The 25,152-nt window shown below is 37.2% G+C and overlaps 1 protein-coding gene across 3 annotated transcripts in view; it reads right to left on the reverse strand.

Moving 5' to 3' along the window:
* The window catches only part of LOC137233927 (zinc finger protein 708-like), an 86,825-nt gene extending 62,433 nt beyond the window's left edge, over positions 1-24,392 (reverse strand). For 2 of the 3 annotated variants that reach the window (XM_067757468.1, XM_067757470.1), the window contains exons 1-4: positions 23,578-24,392; positions 6,217-6,357; positions 5,968-6,135; positions 5,594-5,899 (exon numbers count right to left, since the gene is read on the reverse strand). In XM_067757468.1, the coding sequence (XP_067613569.1) occupies positions 5,594-5,899; positions 5,968-6,135; positions 6,217-6,357; positions 23,578-24,320 (1,358 nt within the window). In that variant the 5' untranslated portion in view covers positions 24,321-24,392. The remainder of the gene's footprint in view (positions 1-5,593; positions 5,900-5,967; positions 6,136-6,216; positions 6,358-23,577) is intronic. The other variant, XM_067757469.1, reaches the window with a different exon arrangement.
* Between the last annotated feature and the right edge of the window lie 760 nt (positions 24,393-25,152).

Here is a 25,152-nt window from a genome sequence, read left to right on the forward strand (position 1 = left end):
TTAAGATATTCTTCAGGACAATATAATGTAAATGCTGCTCGACCGAAGATTTCCCCAACCATTTCTCCACCTTCGGCTTCCCAGAAAATACATAATAGTTGGACAATACAAAGGTTGTGAGCTATTTGAACCCCAGGTAAGTGAAACTCTCTTGACATATGTACATACCTGGATATGTCTTCAACATCCTGTACTGTATCGTATTTTAAGATATTGACGATCATATCTGACGTTGGATATTTTAGTCGCAAGTGTATATCGGCCAACTTTGTTTGCGAGTGACCTGTGGTTCAAATAGCTCTCATCCGCATGCTCTCTTCCCCTGATGAAATAAGATTATTATGTAGTATCTTATTTTGAATAAGATATGAAGAATAAATGCATCATAATCGCATTCAAAAATGATTCAAAAATCTTAACCAAAACGATTGAAATATGTTCACGAATATGATCAGAAAATGACTGTGAAAAGCAGTCAAATATTACTCTAAAACAATTAAAGCTCAATTTTACAATGATATTAAATATGAATAAAAAGCGTTTCGAAATAGGAATCATAAATGATTATTCAAGAATAATCACATTTAAGGTACATTTTTCTCCCGACGATACATTAATTTTCGGACAGAAAATGTTTTTAAATTTGAACGTTTTTAATCATCTTGGGGTATTATATTTAAATATTTTTTGATCAAAATTTTCAAAACATGCTGGCTGGGTTGCCTCCAAATTTTTATTTTTGAGCTCTGAAATTGCTTTTATAAGCTCTGTATTTGCTTCACACTACACTTTAATCAAAGCCAAATATATAAAATTTTGATTCTGATCAAATCGGTTTTAGCGCATAAGATAACACGCGAAGCCGCTCAAAACCTAATTGCATCTATGGAAAATCATCTTGAAGATGTTATTTAACAAAAAGGTGGTCATACGAGGTACTAAACTAAATAAAAAAGTATTTTTTTTTACAAGGCAAGCATCTGCGCCCTGCTGAAGATATCACATTCGATTATCCACAATGGTTTCAAGAATCTAGCTTCACGGGAAGTTTTTTAAAAATGGGTTGCAATATTCCCCAATTTTGTATTGAAATTGTCAGAAAAACATGAAACGATACCTATATAAAATAAAATGCCTAAAATTAGGCCAATGGCAGCCATTTTTATATTCGTTGTTCACTTCAACATGATTATATCTGAAAAAGCGAAAGTGTTAACTTTTATCTAGCCTAAGCCACTGCGCCAAATTTCTACTTATTCGGCTTTTTTTAATTCGGCAAAATATAATGATGAGTTTTCTTATGACTCTCGCTTACAGAGTACCGAAATCATGCCAAGTCACAAAAATTTTCTCTAATGGAAAATCTCAAATTTAGAGACTTGAGATGAACAAAAAGTTCAGGGCCGGTATCGTGTGTTACGATTCGTAGTAGCGAAGTCTCTAGTTCAGATATGTCGTTATTCGGACTCACGATTTCAGAGCTATTTTATTTAATATTTGAGTGAAAATGATGAGGTAATTGAAACGATTTTCCGTTATCCGTTGTCAAATTTCGTTTCGAGACAAACCGGTTTCGGCATTGTGCCATCATCAGTGTCGATTTTCGATCCAATATACATCATTTATACACCCTGTCGGAAAATCAACAAAACAAAATAAGTTTGAGTGAAAACTTGATTTCAATACGAATCGTAACACACGACACGGGCCAAGTTGTAGTAAAAGTCACAAAAAAAGGCGTATCAATATGCGCGTCTTGAGATGTTCGGAGTGAGAGTGTTAATGGTAGTATGAGTGGTAAGGCGTTGGGGTGAGAGGGAGGGGGGAATGGGAGTTAAGTGGGAGAGGATGTATAGATGAGAATAGAGGGAATAAAAGCAGGAAATGAATAAAAAGAAATAAAAGATTATGTAGATTGTGCTGGGGAAAAAAAGTAAAAAAGGGTAGGGAGGGGCGCTTTTCAAATATACGCAAAAAAATGTCCGGCAGGTATGCTTCTTCTTAATAAACTACATAGCAGAGTCCCGCCACATCGTTACGTTTATTCGTTAGCCACGAATCTACAATTGAGACATTTACGAGAAAACGAATAAAACTAACTGAACTACAGTATTTCATATAAAAAATGTAGATACGTGGTAAATTAAGGAGCTTAATACCATGAAGTTAATATATTTATTTATATATATATTTATTTAATAGTCTACAAATTGAGCAATTTAAACAGACTAAATAGCAAATAGCAGGACGTTTAAAAATAGTATGTCTTATACAAAACGAATGTGCAGTGTAAAACATTAAGTAAACGATCCTAAGAGTTATAGTTACATATTTGATATTAAGAGGTGACATGTAAAATTATATGCGCGATAATTTAAATAAATAAGTTAAATTTACACGAGGGTATGAGTTTTGTATACGTATACCCAGTAAGGGGCAGGCGAAGGTGCTCACAAGGGAGCCGACGCGAATTGCTCAGAAAGGAGCTGATTACCCAGTAGGGGGCTAACGAGAGGTGCTCAGAAGGGAGCTGACGCGAACCGCTCAGAAAGAGCTGCTATATTATATATATACATAAAATGGAGTAACAGTAAGTTATAGTTAGTTATTTGAAATATGTATATATATATACTAATTTAACTCAAATAAAATACACCCCTTTATTTTGAAAAGCGAGTCCGACGTATCAAAATTACTATAATGCTTGTTAAAATCCAGGCACAAACAACGAAGAGCCTCGTGCATATCGAAATTCGACCTACATGTGCTCAAAAAAAAAGCGGATGGAAATGCCTTGATAGCCTCATGGGAACATTAAATTTGATCTCAATAATTTCACCATAAACAAAACACCAAGCATTTCCCTGCGACTCTCGAGAGAAGGTAGGTTTATAAGCTTTAACTGACTGTTGTAAGAGGGAAGATTTCTTGTTGGATCCCTCGCCAAATGACAAAGCAAAAAGTAGGAATTGTTTTTGAACCGATTCAAGCTTGTCACGATAGATTTGATACCGCGGGTCCCAAACGATTGATGCATACTCCAATATAGGTCTCACCAAAGCAGTAAAGAGAGATTTTGTAACGTAGGGCTCATTAAATTCCTTAGACCATCGTTTAACGAAAGCAGGAACTCCTTTCGATCGGGTCACGCAAGTTTCAATATGAAATTTAAAGTCAAGTTTTGGGTCCAATGTAACACCCAGGTCAATGAATCTAGCAGGGATGCACCTTAACGTTAAGCTAATCGTTTATCAAAAAATTTCCACCGTTTCCGTTGAAACACTTCGAAATATTATCGATAAAGAAATTACCAAGATAAATTGTATCTCCTTTTTAACCGAAACGAAAAGCTTTCGTTAACGTTGAAAACGTTAACAAAAACGTGATACTTTATATTTGAATTGTGCTGGCAATGCCATTGCCATGGTGAAGCCGTAAGATGGTAACAGCGAGCGGACATACACACAAACTCCATGTATTTTGTTTGTGTAATTCGTTGGTAGTAATGTCAAAAATACTCTGAGAAATATTCGTACTGTCAAAATTCATGAGAAAAGTTGCAATCAGCTTGGCTAATGCTTTCACCTTTAATGACTCCGCCATCAATCAGCTTTGCCAGCATAGTTTGAAATTAATAATCAACATAAACGATTTGATTTCGTTGTGATATGGCAGAAAACGAAACAAAATCATTTCGTTAATTTGACGTTCTTAACGTTAATAAACGAAAAGAAATTACTTTGTTTCGTTTATTGTTAATTATCGTAACGAAATGATATCGGTTCGATGGTTAAGCATGCCTGGAATCTAGTGACTTGCTTCAGCCTGTAGTCACCAACCGTGTAATTGTGCACTTGAAATGATTATCTACCAAAACTCTCATGAATTTACATTTATTCAGGTTGAGGCTCATATCATTAATATGGCACCACTTGACTAAACTATCGAGATCTTATTGAAGGAGCAATCTGTCTTTCGGAGTGAGTATTGGTTTAAAAAGCTTTACGTCGTCAGCATACATCAAAATCTTGGAATGAGTTAACGCGCTTGGAAGATCATTAATAAATAGAAAAAATAGCAAAGGACCAAGGTAACTACCTTGCGGTACGCCAGAAGTAACCCTAATGACTTGAGATTCACTGTTTTTAAATAACACCTTTTGTTTCCTTCCTTTTAAGTAAGAGGAAATCCAACTCAGAAGTTGAGGTGGAAACCCTAAACCATTAAGTTTTTAGGTGAGAATAGTGTGGGAAACCTTATAGAAAGCTTTGCTGAAATCCGTGTAAATTACATCGGTATGTAGGTTCTATCTAAAGTTTCTGGAGACATGAGTAGTAAATTCCAACAGATTCGACTCAGTTGACTTGCCTTTGAAGAAGCCATGCTGAGCTGGGTTAATGATAGGAGAAACTGATTGAGGTAGTTGTTTAGTTATTATGGATTCGAAAACTTTAGATATTTCGCTAAGTTTTGCAAGGCCTCTATAGTTTGCAACACATGATTTACTACCACTTTTGTACAGTGGTATAATAAAAGACTTTCCAGAAACAGGGAAATACACTTTGCTTTAGAGAAGCATTAAAAATATTCGTTAAGGGCCGATACAAATATTCCGCGCAACTTTTTAGAACAACAGAAGGAATGCTGTCGGGACCACTAGCATAAGAAGTTTTTAGGTTTCCTAGGTGTAAAAACACGTCGTTACAGGATATCGAAGGGGCTTGTACACCGCAAAGCAGTGGCGAGCTGAAAAGAACATTCGGTTGGACGGGCACGCGATTTTGTGCGTAGTTTGATTTAAAGAAATCAGCAAACATATCGGCAACTGTGGCATCGTCACTTGAAACAAAGTCTTTAAATTTCATGACGGATAAGAATCCAGTAGTCTTGCGTTTAGTGTTAACAAAATTGAAAAAAGGACTTGGGATTAGAGGAAAGTTGCAGCTTATTCTTATTAATGTAGACTTTGTAACAATTTTTGTTCAAAGAATTATATTTATGACGTAGAATAGAATATCTGCTATAGTCATTTGGAAGTCCAGATTGGTGCAACAAACAGTATTTACTGAAACTCTAACGCTATTAGTTTGGGGGATACAAGCACGGAATATGAGGTGTAAAGCACTAGTAAAATGATGAACGCTCTCATCAACATCTCCACTACAATCGGGTCAAATTAAAGCGGAGAGCTCATTTCTTAACTTCCTGAAGTCAGTTTTCCTAAATAAAAACCTAGCAGCAGACGAATCATGATATATTTCTCGAGAAGAACAGGAAACCAAGAAACCCTCAATCATATTCCACGTTACACACGGTAAATTAAAATCACCAAGAACTATAATGAAGTCAGAAGTAGCCAAAGAAGTCACAGACATAATCGAAGCGTGTTTGTTGTATAACTGTAGGTCAGATTGCGGAGGAACGTAGCTAATAGTAATGTATAAATGCATAGATAAGAGTTTGATACGAACACAAAGAGCGTTTTCACATAAAAAGCCGATTATCTCAAAAAGTGTAGTGACGTGGTTAACGAATAAACGGGACGATATACGTCATGATAACAGTTTATGAACATGCCATATTACATTCTTACTTTGTAGATTCCATCCCCAATTGTTGCTTTATTTTAGATTCTTCTTCCATTAACGCTTTCATATTTCGTTCACGTGTTTCTGAATCTTCGTCCTTATGTTTAATTGAATGCGATCGTAGCTCCGACCTTACAGAAAATGCTAAGGGACACAATTTACATCTATAAATATTTTTACCCAGATGATGTACTAAATGCCTATTCAGTTGATTATTTTCGACAAAGCGGAGACTGCAGTAATTGCATTGGTATGGTTTTTCACCGGTATGAGTACGAATATGAATGTGTAAACTCCGAACAAGTATAAAACTATTTAATCATGACAAAATGAAATGTTAGAATAATTTTAGATAAATACTGTTTTTATAATAACTTACCTCTTTCCACAAACATCACACTTATGCAGCTTATCATCACTATGAGCTACTGTATGGCGTTTTAAATCCAATTTTGTTAAAAAATCTTTACCACAAATATCGCATTTATATTCTTTGTCACGAGTATGGAGGAGCATATGACGCCTTAGATTTGACTTTTTTATACAGCTAGTATTATGTAGTGAGAAAATTTATAGTGCAAATAAATTTAAATGAGAACTTTAAGTTACGATTTTTATAATAACTTACAAATATTTACAAATGTCACATTTATGCGGCTTTTCTCCTCTATGAATTGTTTTATGTTTATTTAAATCAGTAATTCGTCGATAAGTTCTACCACAAATATCGCACTCGTATTGTTTGATCTCTTCATAAACTATGCACCGTCTGGATTAAAAAACAAAAAACAGATCAATGAAAAAAAAACAATTAACTTCCATCTAAATGAAAAGGTGGCTTATGACTCAAAAAAAGTTTTCCACTTTTTTTCTGGTTTCGATAGTTTTTGAGACGCTCTTTCACGTGGTGAAAACTAGAAAGTCCTAACTTGCTTAGAAGTGTTCTGGAGATGATATTTTCATCCACTTCCATTTGACCTTCAGCTTGAAACAATGCTTGTAGTTCGTCCTCGTAATTGATACGAACATCATCGAAAGAATCATCATTCTCTAAATTCTTCTTCGACAGACATTATTCACAAGCGACACACGTCCGACTCGTTCAGCATTGCTTTTAAATCTGAGCACTCGCACGATTTTTTTTTTCGGTCAGAAACTGGTTTGTGCTTGGCATTGAAAAAAAATATCGGTCTTTATATACACACACGAACTTATCTCATTTACGCGCTTTTTCCTTTTTTGGTTGCCTTTTGAGCAAAGAGGATAAATACAATAAGAGCCGTCACTCGTTAGTTTTTGGCATTTACTCGATGTAAACTGTGAGGTAGTCGCTACTTTTGTTTTATGAGGGACATTTTTGAATTGCCTTCCATTTATCCATGCGTTGTTGTCATTTTATGCAAACGTGTTTTTTGGAAAGAGAATTAAATAATTAATTAAATACAGTCGGACAAATAAACACAAATACCCCATGAAAATGTATAGAAGACATTTATAAACACCTCGCCCAAAAAAAAAGTACCGACTACCTCATAGTTTACATCGAGTAAATGCCAAAAAAATAACGAGTGACGGCTCTTATTGTATTTATCCTCTTTGTTTTGAGCATGACTGTTCATAACGCAAAAGAAAAACTGCTAAGAAACTGAAGAAATGCATTGTTTATCTTTAACAGCTGTTTCTCGCAATTTCTTTTTTGAGTCATAAGCCACCTTTTCATAGGCCGGGTCACATATTAAAATTTTTTATTGGTCACAAACAATTTAAGAATATTTTGGCGGTTATTAGCAATTAGACACGCCACTATGCCGCTAGAGGATTCCCCTCGCGTAGGTAAGATTGACAATTGGGTTGCGGAAACCCTGAAGTTTTGTATTGCGCTGATCAACCCATTGAATTCTGCGGTATTCAAGTAAACCCTACTATATTTATATTTTTTCTCAATACACAACAACATAATTAACTCGAGATAAATTATATGTACATTCATCAATTTTAATTGGAATTTAACCGCCTAATCGAGATTGGCCGTTTCGAAACAAATCACCCCAGCTATCCCAGCTCTCCCTAGAAACCTTTGGGCTTTAAGTCGATGCGCTTTCTTCATACCTGCGTAAAGCTCGTACAGCTCATCATTACTCGCCGTCGGCATCACGACCAGGACGACAAATCTTCGTGAAAACCTTCCTCTCCAAGAGCCATCTCAACTTCTATCAACACCGTCCATGGTTCCGAGCAAAACAGGTATGATGAGGACAAGTGACTTGCAGAGCGTGATTTCTGTTCACCGAGAAGGGACCTTACTTTCCGATTGCCTAATCAAAGTAGCACTTAATAGCAAGAGTTATCCTCCGTTTTGATTTCTTATCTTTGAAAGTCCCAGTTCCAGGTTATTTTCCAATGCAGGTCATGTTTAACTTCTTGATCAACTTTCCAAAGTGTAAATGTAATTTTGGCACAACTATTACACAATGGTAATACCATAGAGGCCAGAACCATGTGTAGCAGCTTGCGATTTGGTATTAAGTTTGGTGTTTTGAGAGTTTGGTCTGAGAGTGCCTTACCTCGCTTGTGATTGCATCGAATTATTTTACAATTAAAATTATCTGGGTCCCGGGCCATAGTGATATCCCGGGTAACTGTCCAGCAGATCTCTTAGCCCGCATCGGTACAACTGAACCGGATAAAGATGGCTATAGCGATTTCGGGATCCCGCTGGCCACCTGCGGATTGCTCCTCCATAGCTGGGCCTCGAGTCGTCAGCTCAGCAAACGTTGGGCGGACACCACGTTGTTGTTGTTGTTGTTGTAGCAATGCTCGCCCCACCTAATAGCCGCGACCGATCACAAATTGTCATCAATATCCTCTAACGGGAGTCCAAGGAAACTTGCCGTTTCAACAGGGGTGGACCATAAGGAAAGGGGTGTTAGAGGCGTTGGTTCCACATTACAATTGAAGAGATGGTTGGTGTCATGTGGGGACACATTGCAAGCGGGGCATACATTTTGTATGTCGGGGTTGATTCTGGATAGGTAAGAGTTTAACCTGTTACAGTATCCAGAACGAAGTTGAGCAAGAGTGACACGCGTTTCCCTGGGGAGTATGCGTTCCTCTTCCGCGAGTTTTGGATAATTTTCGTTAAGTACTGGATTCACCGGGCAATTCCCGGCATAAAGGTCCGACGCCTGTTTATGGAGTTCACCAAGGACCTGCTTGTGTTTTTTCACTTCATACGGATGGGTTCTCAGGTGCCGTATTTCCTCAAAATGCTTACGGAGATGACTCCTAAAGCCCCTAGGCGGTGCTGGTTCATCAATCATATGTCTGTTGGGATGCCCAGGTTTCTGGGTATTCAACAGGAACGGTCAGCATCTCATTTCTCTCCCTGATGGGGAGTATTCTCGCCTCATTATGCGGATGGTGTTCTGGGGACATAAGAAGACAGCCCGTGGCGATTCTGAGAGCAGTATTTTGGCAGGCCTGTAGTTTCTTCCAGTGGGTGATTTTTAGGCTTGGCGACCATATGGGTGACGCATAGCACGTAATCGGCTGGCTAATTGCTTTGTATGTAGTCATGAGCGTTTCTTTATCTTTTCCCCAAGTACTGCCAGCGAGGGATTTGAGGATTTTGTTACGGCTCTGAATTCTCGGAACAATTGCGGCTGCGTGCTCACCAAAATGTAGATCCTGATCAAACGTCACACCCAGAATTTTGGGGTGTAGGACAGTCGGTAGCGTAGTGCCATCGACGTGGATGTTCAAAATGGTCGACATTTGGGACGTCCATGTTGTAAATAAGGTCGCGGAAGATTTAGTCGGTGATAATGCCAGGTTTTGCGAAGCGAAAAAACTGGAGAGATCAGGGAGGTAGCCGTTTATTTTATTACATAGCGCATCGATCTTTGGGCCTGGGCCTGTGGCCATTATTGTGCAGTCATCGGCGTAGGAAACGATTGTGACTCCTTCCGGTGGTGAAGGTAGCTTAGATATGTAGAAATTAAACAAAAGTGGGGATAGGACACCACCCTGTGGTACCTCTTGTTTAATTCTCCTTGGTTTTGATGTTTCGTTTCTAAATTGCGCCGATGCCTGCCGACCACCCAGATAATTTGCGGTCCACCTTTTAAGACAAGGGGGTAGGGTAGACCCTTCCAGGTCTTGCAGTAACGAGCCATGGTTCACCGTATCAAAAGCCTTTGATAGGTCTAGCGCTACGAGTACCCTTCTATGGTGGGGGTATTGATTTAAACCGCAATTTATCTGGGTGCTAATGGCATTTAGCGCGGTGGTAGTGCTATGGAGTTTTCTGAAGCCATGCTGATGAGGGGCTAGCTGCAAATTTGCTTGGAAATAAGGGAGCAAAATGCCTTCAAGCGTCTTTGCCACTGGCGATAGGAGAGATATCGGACGATACGACTCACCTATGTTAGCTGGTTTCCCAGGCTTTAGTAGCGGGACCACCTTGGCCATTTTCCATTTCTCAGGTATGACAAAGGTGGAAAGAGACAGGTTGAAGACATGCGCTAAATATTTGAAACCCTCTTTCCCTAGGTTTTTAAGCATCGGCATGGCTATGCCGTCTGGACCCACTGCTTTGGATGGTTTAGCACGACCAATGGCGTCCTCAACCTCTTTAGCGGTGATGGTGATTGGTGACGCGCTGAATTTGTGTTTATGTGCGTGTCTATTGGCTCTCCGTCTATCTTTTTCGACCGTAGGATGCATTATATATTGTCGGCAGAGAGCGCTCGCGCATTTTTTCGCGTCCGACAGCACTTTGTCGTCAAAGGCGATGGAAACTTTGTCTTTGTGCTTAGTTTGTGCGTCTCCTTTTATTGTGCAGAACGTCGTTTCTTCTATTCGATCCGCCAACATCTCACCCCTACTGTCCGCCGGCAAGTTTGAATGCCATAGATCATGATGGGCATTGAAATCGCCTAAGATAATGCGATTGTTGCCAGTGAGTAAGGCCCTGATATTAGGGCGGTATCCACTGGGGCAACAGGTGGCAGGAGGGATGTAGATGTTGATGATTTCTAGGTTTGCATCGCCTGACCGGACAGATAGGCCTTGACGTTCTAAGACATTGTCCCTGCGGTCGATGCCAGGATCAAATATATAATATTGCACAGAGTGGTGTATGATAAACGCGAGACCGCCTCCATTTCCGCTCTCGCGGTCTTTCCTGTGGACATTATACCCAGAGTAGGTCTGCAATGCGGATCTTGCTGTGAGTTTAGTCTCTTGAATCGCAGCAATGCGGATGTTGTGCCGCTTCATGAAATCGACTATCTCCGTAATCTTCCCAGTTAGTCCATTACAGTTTAGCTGCAGAATTCTGAAGTGCATAAGGGGAGACGCCGCCACTCTGGGGGTAAATGACGGGTGACTACGCCTGGGTTGTGGAAGGCCAGGACGCAATTGCTGTTGTGGCCCTGGGACTGGGCGTCCTTGGACAAGCATTGGGGTACCCGGATGATTTGGGTTTGCGACCTGGCAACATGGCGCGATGAAACCCGTCGGGGGGTTGCCGTCGCGGAGACCAGAACATCTAGGAAAGTGGCACCACCCAAGGCAGGAGCTGCATTGGGCGGATGTCGCAAACCTATATATTCTGTGCTGGCAGACGGTGCAAACGGAGGTAGGGACTAACAGTCTGTTTCCCTGACCTGCACGATTGCTGCCGGAAAAGAGGGGGGAAAAGACGGGGGCAGGGGCTGATGCTCAGCATTGCTACCAACTCTACTACGAAGGTAGTAGTTATGAGTGGTATCAGCTGTTTGAGTTGTTGGCGCCGTGGGGCGCGAGCAGCAGCGGGTACTTGTTGTGGCTTGCTGAGCAGCGGGGCTGCTGGAAGGCAGTGAGGGGGCGCTTAGGCGTAGACTACGGGACGCCCTTGGGCGTGAACAGCAAGGAGCCACAAAAGATTTATAAAAGTTACGTGGACGTCGGGTTTTGGGATCAAGCCCAGAACCTGTCCGATGCAACCATCCCTTGCACGAGACACACTGAACAGAGTATGACCGTCCTAAAAAGATTCTTTTCCGGCAGATGCAGCAAAACTATTTCTCAGGACCGGGGTCAGGAGACGGACCCGGATTGGATTCGATTGTGGCGAGACCGATTCCGGCGTGGCCAAAATGGTCTCCATGTGTCTCAGACAGTATAGAATCGTGCAGATTGATATGGAAGTATGCACTTGTTTGCATGCACGGACTGTATTTCACGACTGTTGAAATGTTTGATCACCGCAATTAAAATAAAAACACTCGAACTTTTACAATAATGTTGGTTTTATTTGTGTCACACAAATTTATAGGTGAGCCGCTGTATTTCTTATATTTTATGCGTACACGATATTACTTAGCGAAAAATTTAGATGACTGCCCGAGTTGAATGCGCGTAAAATTCTGGCGTCATTCACTTTGACATTATGTGAGGTAACCCTCACTGTGAATGTTCCATACGCATTGCTTGACCTTATGGTCACGCAACACTTACCGTAGGGTTACCTTACATCATTCCCCTTTGGAAAAGAAGAATTGGCCAAATTCTTCTGTCCCAAAAGCGATGTAATTAACTTTAAAAGTTTAAGACTGTTAAACTAAGTTTAAATCTACATCTATGTTTAGGTATAAATTAAGAATTAAGTTGTAAAGTCTAGTTCTAAAGTAGAACTTAAGTTTAGTTTTTATAATTAGAAAACAAAATTTTTTTTTTTTTTTGTGTTTTAATTCTACTGTATACGTTCAGTTCTTAATTTTTAATGATTGCTTAAATTTATTTGATTTCATTGTCTTTTTTTCTCAGGTTTGGAAGAAAAACATTTTATTTCTAATTTAACGATAGAGATTAACTTTAAATAATCTTGAATTTAGGAATTTAATTTAATTAATTTTTCTAATTCTATTTTTATGTACTATTTTTTTCTTTTTCGTTTCGTCATCAATTAACGTGACGTTTACGCCGTCAATACCTATTACGGTATACGGACCAGTATAGATACTACTATGCTTGTCGCGGGGTTCTTTTTCAAGCAATACCTTGTCAAATACCTTGACAGATATTGGTTGTGAACTTTTGTTATATCCGGTTTGATTTTTTAATTTGTGTTCTGTAACTGTTTTATTCGCTAATTCGTGCGTTTTTTGAAAACGAAATTTAACTTCTTTCGAATAGTTTTCTATGTTATAAATCGGGTCTATTTTATCGGTTTGCAGTTCTTTTGGTAAATTAGCTGCTTTGCCAAAGACTAATTCATATGGTGAGAATTTATTATCGAATACTGTGTTTGTTGTTGTGTTGTGAAGAAAAGTGAAATATTTCAAGTAAACATCCCAGTCGGAAAAATTGGGATTTAGAAAAGATCTTAAATATTCATTGAAAACTCTGTGATTTCGCTCTACTGTGCCAAGAGTTTCATGATGGTACGCTGTGGAAAATTTATGTTCTATTTTTAATAGTTTTGTTAACTCTGAAAAAATTTCATTTTTGTATTCGGTACCTAAATCGGTTTTAATCGTTTTCATAATGCCATATATTAGTATGAAATTTTCAAAAATAGCTGATGCGACCGTTTTTGCACTTTTGTCAGGTATCGCAATCGTTACTAAGTATTTGCTGAGATCGCATATAATGGTGACAGCGAACTTGTTACCATTATCGGATTGAGGTAGAGGTCCTATAGTGTCAATGACAACAATGTCGAATGGCTTACATGGTGTTTCGGTTAGGACTAAATTTTCTTTTGTTTTTGGCTTAACCTTATTCAAAAGACATTTTTCGCAGTTTTTAACAAATTTCGCTATATCGCGCGTCATGCCTTTCCAATAATATTTGGTTCTGAGTTTTGCATAAACTTTTTTGCTACCGAAATGTCCTCCTAAAATTGGGTCGGTATGGTAAATTGTTATTAATTGTTGTTTTTTGTCTTCGTCTGTCACAGTTTCTGCGGGTTCGGTTAGGACGATTTCTAAGTGTTTTAAAATTTTATTCCCAGTGGTTTTCAGATCTGATATCGAAAAATATTTAAAAAGATTATCATTTTTTTGCAATTCAATTATATTAATATTGCGCTTGCCAGCTTCTTTTTGTAGCTTCAAAAGTAATTCATCTAAATGTATTATTTTGTTAGCACACGCAACCTTAATTAACTCAATCTTTTTGTGTTTTAGATGCGCATTTAATTCAAAATTCGTAATTTTACCACTTTTATCATAATTTATTTGGGATTTTACTCTGGGTATTTTCTTTGAAAATTTGTTTGAAAAATTATCATAAACTTGTAATTTTTTGTTTTCTTTTACTTTTTCTTCTTTGAGTATTTCTTGTTGCATTAATTGTTTTTGTTTTGTCTGTGATCTTGTCTGTACTGCTAAAATTGATGTTCCTGAATTTTTTATTTGTTCTATTGTGATGCGAGAGAGTGCATCTGCTCCTACGTTCGTTTTACCTTTTATGTATTCAATAGTGAAGTTGTACTCTGCCAGTTCAAGTCTGATACGTGAAAGTTTTGAAGAGGGATCTTTCATATTGAACAAGTAAACTAATGGACGATGATCGGACTTGACTGTAAAGTGTGTGCCATATACGTATGGTCTGAACTGTTTTATTGCAAAAAATATAGCTAAAAGCTCTAACTCAATTATTGATTTCTTTTGTTCTGAATTATTAAATGATTTGGACGCGAAACAAATTGGTAAGTCAATGCCATCTTTATTTTGACTTAAAATGGCACCACAACCAATTTTTGAAGCGTCGACAGTAATTATAAATTCCTTTTTGAAGTCTGGGTTTTGGAGAATTTGAGGAGAAATTAAAGATTTTCGGAGTTTTTCAAATGCTATATCACATGATTGATCCCATTTAAATTCTACTCTTTTCCTGCTAAGTTTATTTAAAGGTGCTGCTATGGAAGCAAAATTTGGTATAAACCTTCTGTAATAATTGGCGAATGCCACGAATCGTCTTACTGCATCTTTATCGGAAGGTTTCGGATATTTCTTTATTGCAATTATTTTGGAATCGTCTGGAAGTAGACCTTTTGACGAACATTTGTGTCCTAGGAAAGTGACTTCTGAACGCATGAAGTTGTTCTAAATTTTTAAGATGGTGAGCTTCGCTACACCCAATGACTATAAGATCATCGACATATAAAAAGGCTTGGTTTGGAGAAATTCCTGAAAAGGCAATTGACATCATTCTTGAGAATGAGTTCGGAGCTACGTTTAAGCCGAATGGTAAAACTTTCCATCGAAAAGCACCACGATCAGTGCTGAATGAAGTGATGTCTCTAGAATCTTTATTTAATGGGATTTGGTGAAAACCTGAATACAGATCCAATGTAGAAAAATATTTTGCTCTGCCTAGATTATCAAGAATATCGTCTATTCGTGCAAGTGGGAATTTGTCTGCTATCAATTTTTTGTTTACGGCTCTAAAGTCAACACACATCCTGTAGGATTTCTGTCCATTTGGGTTTTTCTTTGGCACAAGTATCAATGGACTATTATAGTTGGAATAGCTGTGTTCTATAAGATCGTTTTGCAATAAATTATCAACTTGTTTATTAATTTCCTCTCTCTGACAATATGGTAAACGGTAGTTTTTTATGTAAACAGGATTTGTATCTGTCAATCGTAATTTCTGTTCATAAAAGTTGTTAAGTGTCATACGATCGGTCTTTAGTGCAAAAATATCATCATATTTTAGACATAAGTCGAGAAGTTTTGGTTTGGCATAGTTTGGCATTTGTTTTTCTAAAATTGATTTTAATTCCTCTGACCTTTTCGAATCTTTCGAAAGATCATTGATTTTATACACGTTGTAGTTGGTGATTTCATCCGTAACTATGTTGCAATTTCTTATGTATTTTACCTCGTCAGTGACGTTTAATACCTTTATTATCGGATTGTTGGTGTCAACAATACACTTTGCGGTGAACACACCACTACAAATTTCCTGTGCGTCTATAAAAACTGGATGTTTAGATTTTTTCAGCGTAAATAAGCGATAAACTTCGCATCTAGGAGGAATTATCAATGTATTATCGGTTGTATTATGTAAAATTGAAATTTTATGAATATTTTTGCCAATGCCAATTGTTATGCTCTCGTTTGCATAGTCTATGATGCAATTGTATTTTTTCAAAAAGTCTTTGCCTAAAATACCATCTGACGGTATGTTGAATTTGTCATCTACTACATTTAAAGTATGTGGAATTGAAAAATTTGAATAAAAAAGTTCTGTTTTAATGGTACCCAATGTTGAAACTGTATCTGTCGTAACACCCGTTATATTTATAATATTGTTGTTATTTATAGAAACATTTTGTTTTAAACTTGAAAGTTTTATAATTGATATATCAGCCTGTGTATCTACTAAGAAAGTGCATGTTTTAAAAGAGTCATTACAATTCAGTTCGATAAAATCTGAGTAGTTCAGGTTTAAACAATAAATTGATTTATTTTGAAAAACGTTATTTAATTCAGATTTTGGTCCCCCAGTGTTCGCTCCTGAGGGCCGTTGGCGTTTAAAGTGCGTACACTAGCGTTATTTGTAGTATTTGAACGTCGATTGTTGTTGTTACTGTTGTTATTGCTGTTGTTTCTGTTTACGGGCCTGCTATTGTTACTTCGAAAATTACCATTATTTCGCGAGCCATAATTATTGTTGTTATTATGCCTATAATTGCTATTGTTGTTTCTGTTAAAATTGTTGTTGTACCTCGAAAAGTTGTTCCTATTATATTGATTTGACCTGAAGTTACCTCGAAAACTATTATTTTGCCTGTTATAACGTGATCTAAACGCTAGTACCTGCCTTTCACTTGTTTGGTTATTTTGTTCTACGATCATTTTTGCAACTACATCCTTAGAATCAGTAAACGTAGTTGACGCTAAAATTGATTTTACTAGGTCTGAGCGTGTGTTAAGCCGACAAACGTTGACGGTTTGTTCGACTGCCATTTCGTGCGCTTTTTCCTGAGTCATTCCTTCTATAACTAATGATCGTTCTAAAGCATCGGAAAGTTCCTCAACACGTTTGGCAAATTCAGTATGATTATTATTAAAAACTTTTAACGATGCAATTTTTCCTGCAACAACTTTTGAGTTGTCAGGTTTTATTCTACCTTTTAATGCATCTTTTATTTGTTGAATTGTTGTTACTTCATTTGGAATTGCCTCACGCGCTTTCCCTTCTAACTTGGATTTTATAAACGAAATGAAAGTATTTGTCAAATTTTCTTCCATCAAATCTTCTATCAAAACTATTTTATCTATAAAGGATGCAAGTGAAAGCGGATCGCCGCTGTAGTTTTCTCTAATTATGGATGCACACATAGTAATAAACGTTTTCTTTTGCTCTGAAGTCGCCATTGTTGGTTGTTCTTCGCTAATTGTGTCTAAATTATTATTGTGGAGTGAATTGGAAAATCCAGGGAAATCCTCAAGAAAAGATACGTGACTTTTTTTAATAATACTAGCTTTGTATGCTGAAGTTGTCGATGCGTCAGATAATTCTTCCTCAGTGTCAAAATCAGAACTTGATTCGCTTTCTTGTATTAATTCAGAAAGATCTTTGGGTATTTTTATATTGCAGTTAATTCTAGAAAAACATTTAGTGAGTTGTTCTCTGCACTTTGACAAACTTTCGATTATTGAGCTAGGCTTATCTCGATTTTCAAAATATGAATTTACTTGTATTATTATTTGGTTATAGCTTTTAATTAAAGCATCTTCGTATTCTATTGATTTTTTCGCTGAGATAGATCGGTTATTTAAAACTCGTTTAGTAACTTTAGTGAAATTAGAGCGTAAATTTTTGAAATTGGAATCAAAATCTGACATTTGACAACTGACATCTGAAAACTTTATTACATTTATTGAAAATGTTTACCTCCGTGGCAGAAAAAAATGTTTCATGAAAAAATAATTCGGAAAAATGTTAAGATTAACGCTGTAGGCACTGTTTATACAAAAATGAATTTAAAACTATTCATTCATGGTGTAATTGTGGTTTGTAATTTAAAAAAAATTTTTTTTTTTTTGTTTAAAAATCAGAGAATATTCGAAATATTCAAAATCGATGAGTTAATTGGTAAATGGTAAAGATTCGCATATTCAAAGGCACTGTATTTAAGACTTATTTTGTAAATGCAAGTGAATGTTGAAATATTTTAACCGCACTGTATTCGTTTAATAATGCCAAGAGAAAAGAAACTGTTGGAATATTTGAAAGACACTGTATATAATACACAGTTTGAAAAGAGTCGCAAATGTAAGATATGTTGAAATATTTGGAATACACTGTATCGTGTGATGCTTCGAAGGAGTTGTTAACTATTTGAATGGCACTGTATTTGTTGCAAAAAAATGTGTAAATGTTTATGATATTCACTATGTTCAATTTCCGAAGAAATAATTGGAAAAAGGGAAATTAAGCTTTTACCGATAAAATAAATTTTCACCATTACCATTATGTGACTGTAACCTCTCTATATTGATATTTGAAGTCAATGAGAGATTTCAAAATTGATTAGCTTCGAATAATTATCGCAAACTTTTGGCGAAAAGGTTTGATATTTTTGGTATTAACATATAGAATTGATGTATAATTTGCGTTTCAAAAGGGTTTTAAAAAAAATGTGTAAATTTGAAAAAATATTTTTTCCGATTGTATTTATTACGAAGCAGTGTTCGCATTTAAAATAAAAAATTCAAGTTCCATGTTAATGTTTGAAAAAGAAAGAATATAGTAATATATGCGTGATAATTTGCATGTGGTGGCCGTATATTTAAAATTATTTTTAATGTACATTCAAAAAGTTTTCGATATTTAAATGTTTATATTAAATATTTGGTTAAATTGTGAGAAGAAAAATGTGTTGCTACATGCGCAGTATACAAATGTTTAGAAACAAAGTGTCAATTTTTGTTGCTACATGCATAGTATACAAATGTTTAGAGAAAAGTACATATGTAAAAAGGCAAAAGTGTCAAGTTGATTTGCTACATGCATAGTATACAGGTATTGAAAAAGATTACATACAGAAGCAAAGTGTCTACTTATACACAGAAATTAAATATTAGGTATGTACGTATGTTCTAATCTACTCTACTGTACCGCTTTTTGTCTTTTCTGCTTGCTGGTGTATGTGTTGTTGGTATTTTTCCGCTTCTTGCCGATGTAGATGTTGCCGTCCAAGTGATGCCGTCGCCGACTGGTTTTTTCTTCTTACTTTTGTTATGTATAGCATGATTTTACTGCTACTAACGGTACTGCGTATTAAAACGTAGCGGGTGGTTGTGCTTGTGTGTCAACGTTATGGTATGGTACAGCAGCTTCCAAAAACTTTTTACATATATGTATGTATGTACCACCACAATTCCACACGTAACTTTGGTTCAAGTTCAAATTAATTTTTAAATGTATGTATGTACGAAGTTCTAAAAAGTATATTTTGCCATTTAGGATGTACCTTTTTCTTGTAGTTGATGAAATTTTATAAAAATTTTTTTTTTGTAGTATTTGAAATTTTATGATTTTTTTTGTAGTTTTTGATATTTTAAATTTTTTTTGTAATTTTTGAAATTTTTAAATTTTTTTGGAGTTTTTGAAATTTTTAAATTTTTTTTTTTTGTAGTTTTTGAAATTTTTAAATTTTTTGTAGTTTTTGAAATTTACATATTTTTTCGTTTGTAGTTTTTTTGAAATTTTGTAATTTTTTTTTTGAAATTTTTAATGTTTTTTTTTGAAATTTTGTAATTTTTGTAGTTAGATTTTGTAGTTTTAAATTATAGATTACTTCATGTAATTTTTTGAATTTGTTGCAATCAGCTTTGTGTAATTTATATCATTTTATGTAAAAATTTTTTTGTATGTATGTATTTCTTTTTTCTACAACCACCACCGCATCACAACCACCACGCACTTAGTTTTTAGCAAATTTGTAAATGTCTTTTAATTTTGTGCTGCAGGGAATTATTCCAGGTCCCCGGAGCCACCATTTTTCTGCAGGCATGGTCACGGTCGCCATGTGGCGAGACCGATTCCGGCGTGGCCAAAATGGTCTCCATGTGTCTCAGACAGTATAGAATCGTGCAGATTGATATGGAAGTATGCACTTGTTTGCATGCACGGACTGTATTTCACGACTGTTGAAATGTTTGATCACCGCAATTAAAATAAAAACACTCGAACTTTTACAATAATGTTGGTTTTATTTGTGTCACACAAATTTATAGGTGAGCCGCTGTATTTCTTATATTTTATGCGTACACGATATTACTTAGCGAAAAATTTAGATGACTGCCCGAGTTGAATGCGCGTAAAATTCTGGCGTCATTCACTTTGACATTATGTGAGGTAACCCTCACTGTGAATGTTCCATACGCATTGCTTGACCTTATGGTCACGCAACACTTACCGTAGGGTTACCTTACACGATTCCTTCCCGGAGTAAGAGAATATGGAGCAGTCCTGCTGCAATGAGCTGCTGGGAGGATCACAATTTGTGGGAGGGACGAAACAAATTAAATTAGATGGAGTCACACTGAAATGACAGTCCTTGGTCGGGAAAAATCCCGAGTCGCTCCGGTACATAGAACCGACTGCCTTGGGAAGCGGACACCACGTCTTGAAGGGTAGCAAGGTCTTTCTGGCCGAAAGTGGATGGCAGGAGGTCTGCTGAAATAATTGGGTTCACTAAGGCTCACCTATCAATGGTCATTGGGGTTTTGACAGCGGACTGTGCCATGGGTATGGGTATCCATGCGATACGTCTCAATATACTGGAAACTCCATCCTGCTGCCGCTGTATGGAGGATGATGAGGTGGAATCGCCAAATCACTTTATGCTTGATTGTCCAGCTTTTGCCAGAACTAGGCAAAAGTACTTCGGTCGCGACTCACTTGGATCTCCCGAGGATTTATCCAAAGTTGAGATCGGTATCATTCGGAGCTTTATCGTTGCTACCCAACGATTCTCTAAGTAGCTAGATCTAAGTCACCGATATTTTTGGTGTATGTGGTATCACAACGAATTATATCTTTCTATTCATTTGTATCTAGTCTGTAAGATTCTTTTCGATCATAGACTTAATAAACATATACATACAACGGACCTTCGTGTTGTCCAAGTGAGCTATCCTTATCAGGGCAGCTACCACCTAACCTAACCTAACCTTGGTGTTTTTATATTATTTATTTCAAAAAGAATAAAAATATGGCTGGTTGTCAATCTCTATTTGCCAGGTTATTTTCAAGTTGAATTTAGTCAAAAAGTTATTAATATTTTCAATAAAACTTTTTTTGTGTTTTTTGGCAATCTTCAGGTTCCGAATGTATTTAATTTTTGAGATGTTTTATTTTTGTAAGACCATTATCTTCGTATAAGGTGTTATATTATAACAAATTTATGTAATTTGTGGTTTTATGTACATGACTGTACATTTATGTATAAGGGTAATTTCTATCCCGATATTTATTCCGTTTGTCCTCGGTGGTGTTACGTATTATGCTATTACCAAAAATTGTATGTATGTATGCAAAACGACAGTTTAACTGACAATTTTTTTTTTTTTTTTTTATTAGGGTTTTTAAGGCCTAGTTTAGAATAAATAAAAATTTGTTTCATTACATGCTAAGTGTTTTACAATATATAAATAATTTTTCTTTAAACTTCTTAATATTTTCAGTCTTTTATCGCAGTAGGTAATTCATTATACATTGTATACCCTATGTATTCTAGGGTCTTCTTTGAGAACTCAGTTCTTACTCTAGGCAGTCTTATATTTTTGCAATACCTAGTTCCATAGTTATGGATCTCATGATTGTATTTTATTTTATTACTAAGGTAGCTCGGTAACATTCCCAATCTTGCATGCAGGCCCGACGAGTGGGGAGGGGAATGGGGGATTCCCCCCGGCCCCGGGGTTGCTGGGGGCCCGCGATTTAGAGGTACTAAGACCTTTTTTTAAATTCAGTAGAGTCTTTAGTTGTTCCGTGTGCAATTTTTAAGCCGAATTTCAAAAGCAACGAATATCTGTATTTCGTTTTAATATTATAGTGAAGTGCGAAAAACATTTTGAAAAGTTAGAGACCCGATAAATCGAGAACTCGACTTCACTAGGGCACCTTGTGGTTGGTGTGAGGGCTTAGCCGAACTCCATAGCGCCCGACTATGAGGCGGAACTGTTTAGGACTGACATCCACGCCGTTTCGCCTCATAGGAAGGCGGCGGGATGTCTGTGACCAAGAACTGCCAATCCCCTAATCCAGGGTGTATGCGGACCGTGCGTATTGGACGATTTGCAGCCAGGGGATAAATTCGGCTGTATTCGAACGGAGCCTTTCCGATACCGGGCCACCTCGGGAAGTATTGATGGCCTTACCACAGTAAGGGGCGCTGCTGTAACGGACGGTTATTTCTCCGTATATAATACTGGACCGCTGAGCCCGCCTTGTCGGGCAGGTGGTCGTAAGACCAAGATGACCGACTCATTACCTGATTGTAATAAGGACGATGATAAGAGGACTGAGTCGCAAGCCAAGGACGACAAATACGCATTAAGCGATGCGTCGGACTCGGGGAGCGAGAGTAGTGCTGATTCAATGAAGTACTCGTAAATCTCGCGAGTTTCTCGACATAAACTTAATCGCTATATGGACAGTATTAATACACTTCGTTTTTTTACTTGTGGTTTTGTGGACATTTTCGCTTGTGCTCCAGAAGAATATAAAACAGCCAATGAATCGATTTAATTGAATGTCGAGAAACTCGCGAGCCTTGCGAGTAGTTCGAGATTCCAGAATCTCGTGAGAAGGCGAAACTCTCGAAAAATCTATTTTCGAACAAGTTCGAGAAATCGTAAGCTCTAATTGTAACCAAAAAAACTGGTCAGGAAATCGCTGATTTAATGTGCCATACTCTGGGTAAACATGAAATCCCATTAAAAGATTGTCGTGCACAACTGTACGAGAACGGCGCCAATATGAAAGCAGCTGAGAACGGAGCACAACGCCACATTCTCGACAAAAACTCGAATGCTGATTACTCGCTTTGTGCAACCCACAGTCTCAATTTTATGGTGTTGATGCTGCAGAATATTGAACGGCTGCAATTACTTTCTTCGGAGTTGTTCAAAAATGTTTTACTATTTTCAGCAGAATGTTTTATTTTCTTCGAATTTATTAAAAAACGAACGCGTTTTATTTGTACGCAAATGCTGTGAAATTCCTTGCTGTTTAGATTTTTATTCAACCACATGTAACGAGGCCCAAATACTGACGTGGTTGGGCTGCAAGGGATTTCAGCACAACCTTACACGACGACATGAAAAATCCCCCAGAGGGTTAGGGGGTCAGAATATACCCACAGTAGGTATGCCAGTCGTAAGAGGAGACTAAAATACCAGATTCAAGGGGCTGTGTAGCGCAACCCTTTCTGGTTGCCAGCGCAATATATAGCTTCTCCAAACCCAATTGTCAACCTCACCTATCCGCGGCGAATCTTGTTTCACTAACAGACGAGGCTCTGGCGACCCCAAGCTCTTCATGGAACTTGAGTGTGGGGGGAAGGGATGGCCTGAAGGTTTAATGTGGCCATATAAATCGTTCCCGAGATGGTCGGGCTGGCACCTTAATGGTGCCGTGTTACCGGACCGTACCGGATCTGTATCCGGCAAAGGGCCATCAAATCGATAACACTCCCCAAAACCTTCGGGGAGAATCCTTATCGCTACAACAACAACAGCAACAAGACATGAAAAAGCAAAGTCTTCAATAGCCTTATAGAAAATCTATGAAATAAACAGCTTGTTATAATAATTTTCAAACATATTTTCACTGAGCAGCAGATTTAGCAGCTTTTCGCGCCTTGGCCATGAGGTTTTGCATAGATTATAGTTTTTTACGTGCTATAAGCAGTAATAATGATACAAGAATCTATGTTTGAATAAATAGCCAATATAATGCAAATCATATTTACCTTGTATTTATTTGTAGTTCCTCGGGTTCTATAGTCAATTGGTCATCATTTTTCATAGCGATTGTTGTAAGCATTGTGTTATGATCGTTATATTCAATGGTAGGTGGATCATCTTCAACTGGCTCGTTTTTTATAAAGTCGCTTAAAGTGCCATGCAAGTTTTTGCAATCGTCCAAAACTATGTTTGGTAAATGACCAGCAGCATTTGATTGTATTTCTTCTGGCTTATCTACATGCTCTGGGGTTGCAAGAAGTGTTTGTTGTAACAAAGAATGTTGTAAATTTTGAAGAGTGCTGTTGGTGTTAGAACTGGGCTCTGGCTTTAATTCTACTTTTATTGTTCCTGTTTCACCTTGAAACGCTACATCCACCACCTTCGAAATATTTAAACTAATACGTTTTTTAGTAAGAAGCTCATGGATCTGTTTTTCCGATTGTACACACATTTGCTGGAAACGATACGCGCTTTGTAGTTGCTGCAGGCATTTATAACAAATTTTCTTTGGCAGCTCGTCAATTAGCTGCATCTCAATTTGTGGTATTGTGTTGGATATTAACTCAAATATTCGCAAAGATCCACATTCCTTAATTTGATTGAATATATATTGCCATTGTTTTCGTGGTTTAGCATCATTGTCATACGGGGACCCGTTAACTTCGTTCATACAAGTCCGGCACAGGCAATCGAAATATTGATAACATGTATCCATCCTAGCTGCTGAGTTTGTTATATCCCTAGTCATATACTCTTTTAAAAAATTATGAAATTTATTTACATATGTAAGAAAAGTCCAACCCCGCTTAAGAACAATGTTGCTGATGGTACCACACTATCGATAGTTTTATTTTAGGAGTACCATCGATTTTTCTTTCAATAATCAATAGTTTCGATAGCACAAATCACATATAGAAGATTGCGCATTCACGAGTTCAAAATTGCTTTGTTCTGCGCTAACACGTCACACTTGACTGCTTGAGCGAATGAAAATATAGAAAAAACAAGAGCAAAAGGAAAATGACGTTAAAATTGGGCATACAAGATCTTTTTTTTACTTGCGCAATGCGCAATCTTGTGGGGGTGATTTGTGTTTCGATAGTGAGTTGTTCTGGAAAAGGCTACGACCAAATTTACCTATTCTTTATTAAAGGCCGGTTAATGGTGACATAACCATAACCAGATAAAACAGCTGATCCAACCAACCTTATGGAAATCATTGTGTTGAAGACATGATCCAATTTTCGGACTAAGTCCGCCCCCCTCCGTCTGGCAACACCCGGCCAGTGCGGCCAAGCGCAGGCAGTGCAGCTCAGCTGTGGCTTGCCAGCCACCACGGCTCTCACTCTCATTGTTTTCAGTTTACCTTAAACTACCCACGCAAACGCATCATCGTGCCAGCAACGTTCGTCTTTTATTTTTTACCGCCCGCCCGCCGTCGCGCAGTTTTTAGTTCTTTAGATATTTAAATAAATTCATTTTTTTATAATCTTGTGTGTACTTGAAATTAATTTTGAATTAAATATATGTATATATATTTCTTTAAACCCGTGTGCTCCCTTTTTTTCTAGAAGAGAGTG

Source organism: Eurosta solidaginis, chromosome 5 (assembly GCF_040869045.1).
Source record: "Eurosta solidaginis isolate ZX-2024a chromosome 5, ASM4086904v1, whole genome shotgun sequence".
In the NCBI taxonomy this organism is placed as follows: domain Eukaryota; kingdom Metazoa; phylum Arthropoda; class Insecta; order Diptera; family Tephritidae; genus Eurosta; species Eurosta solidaginis.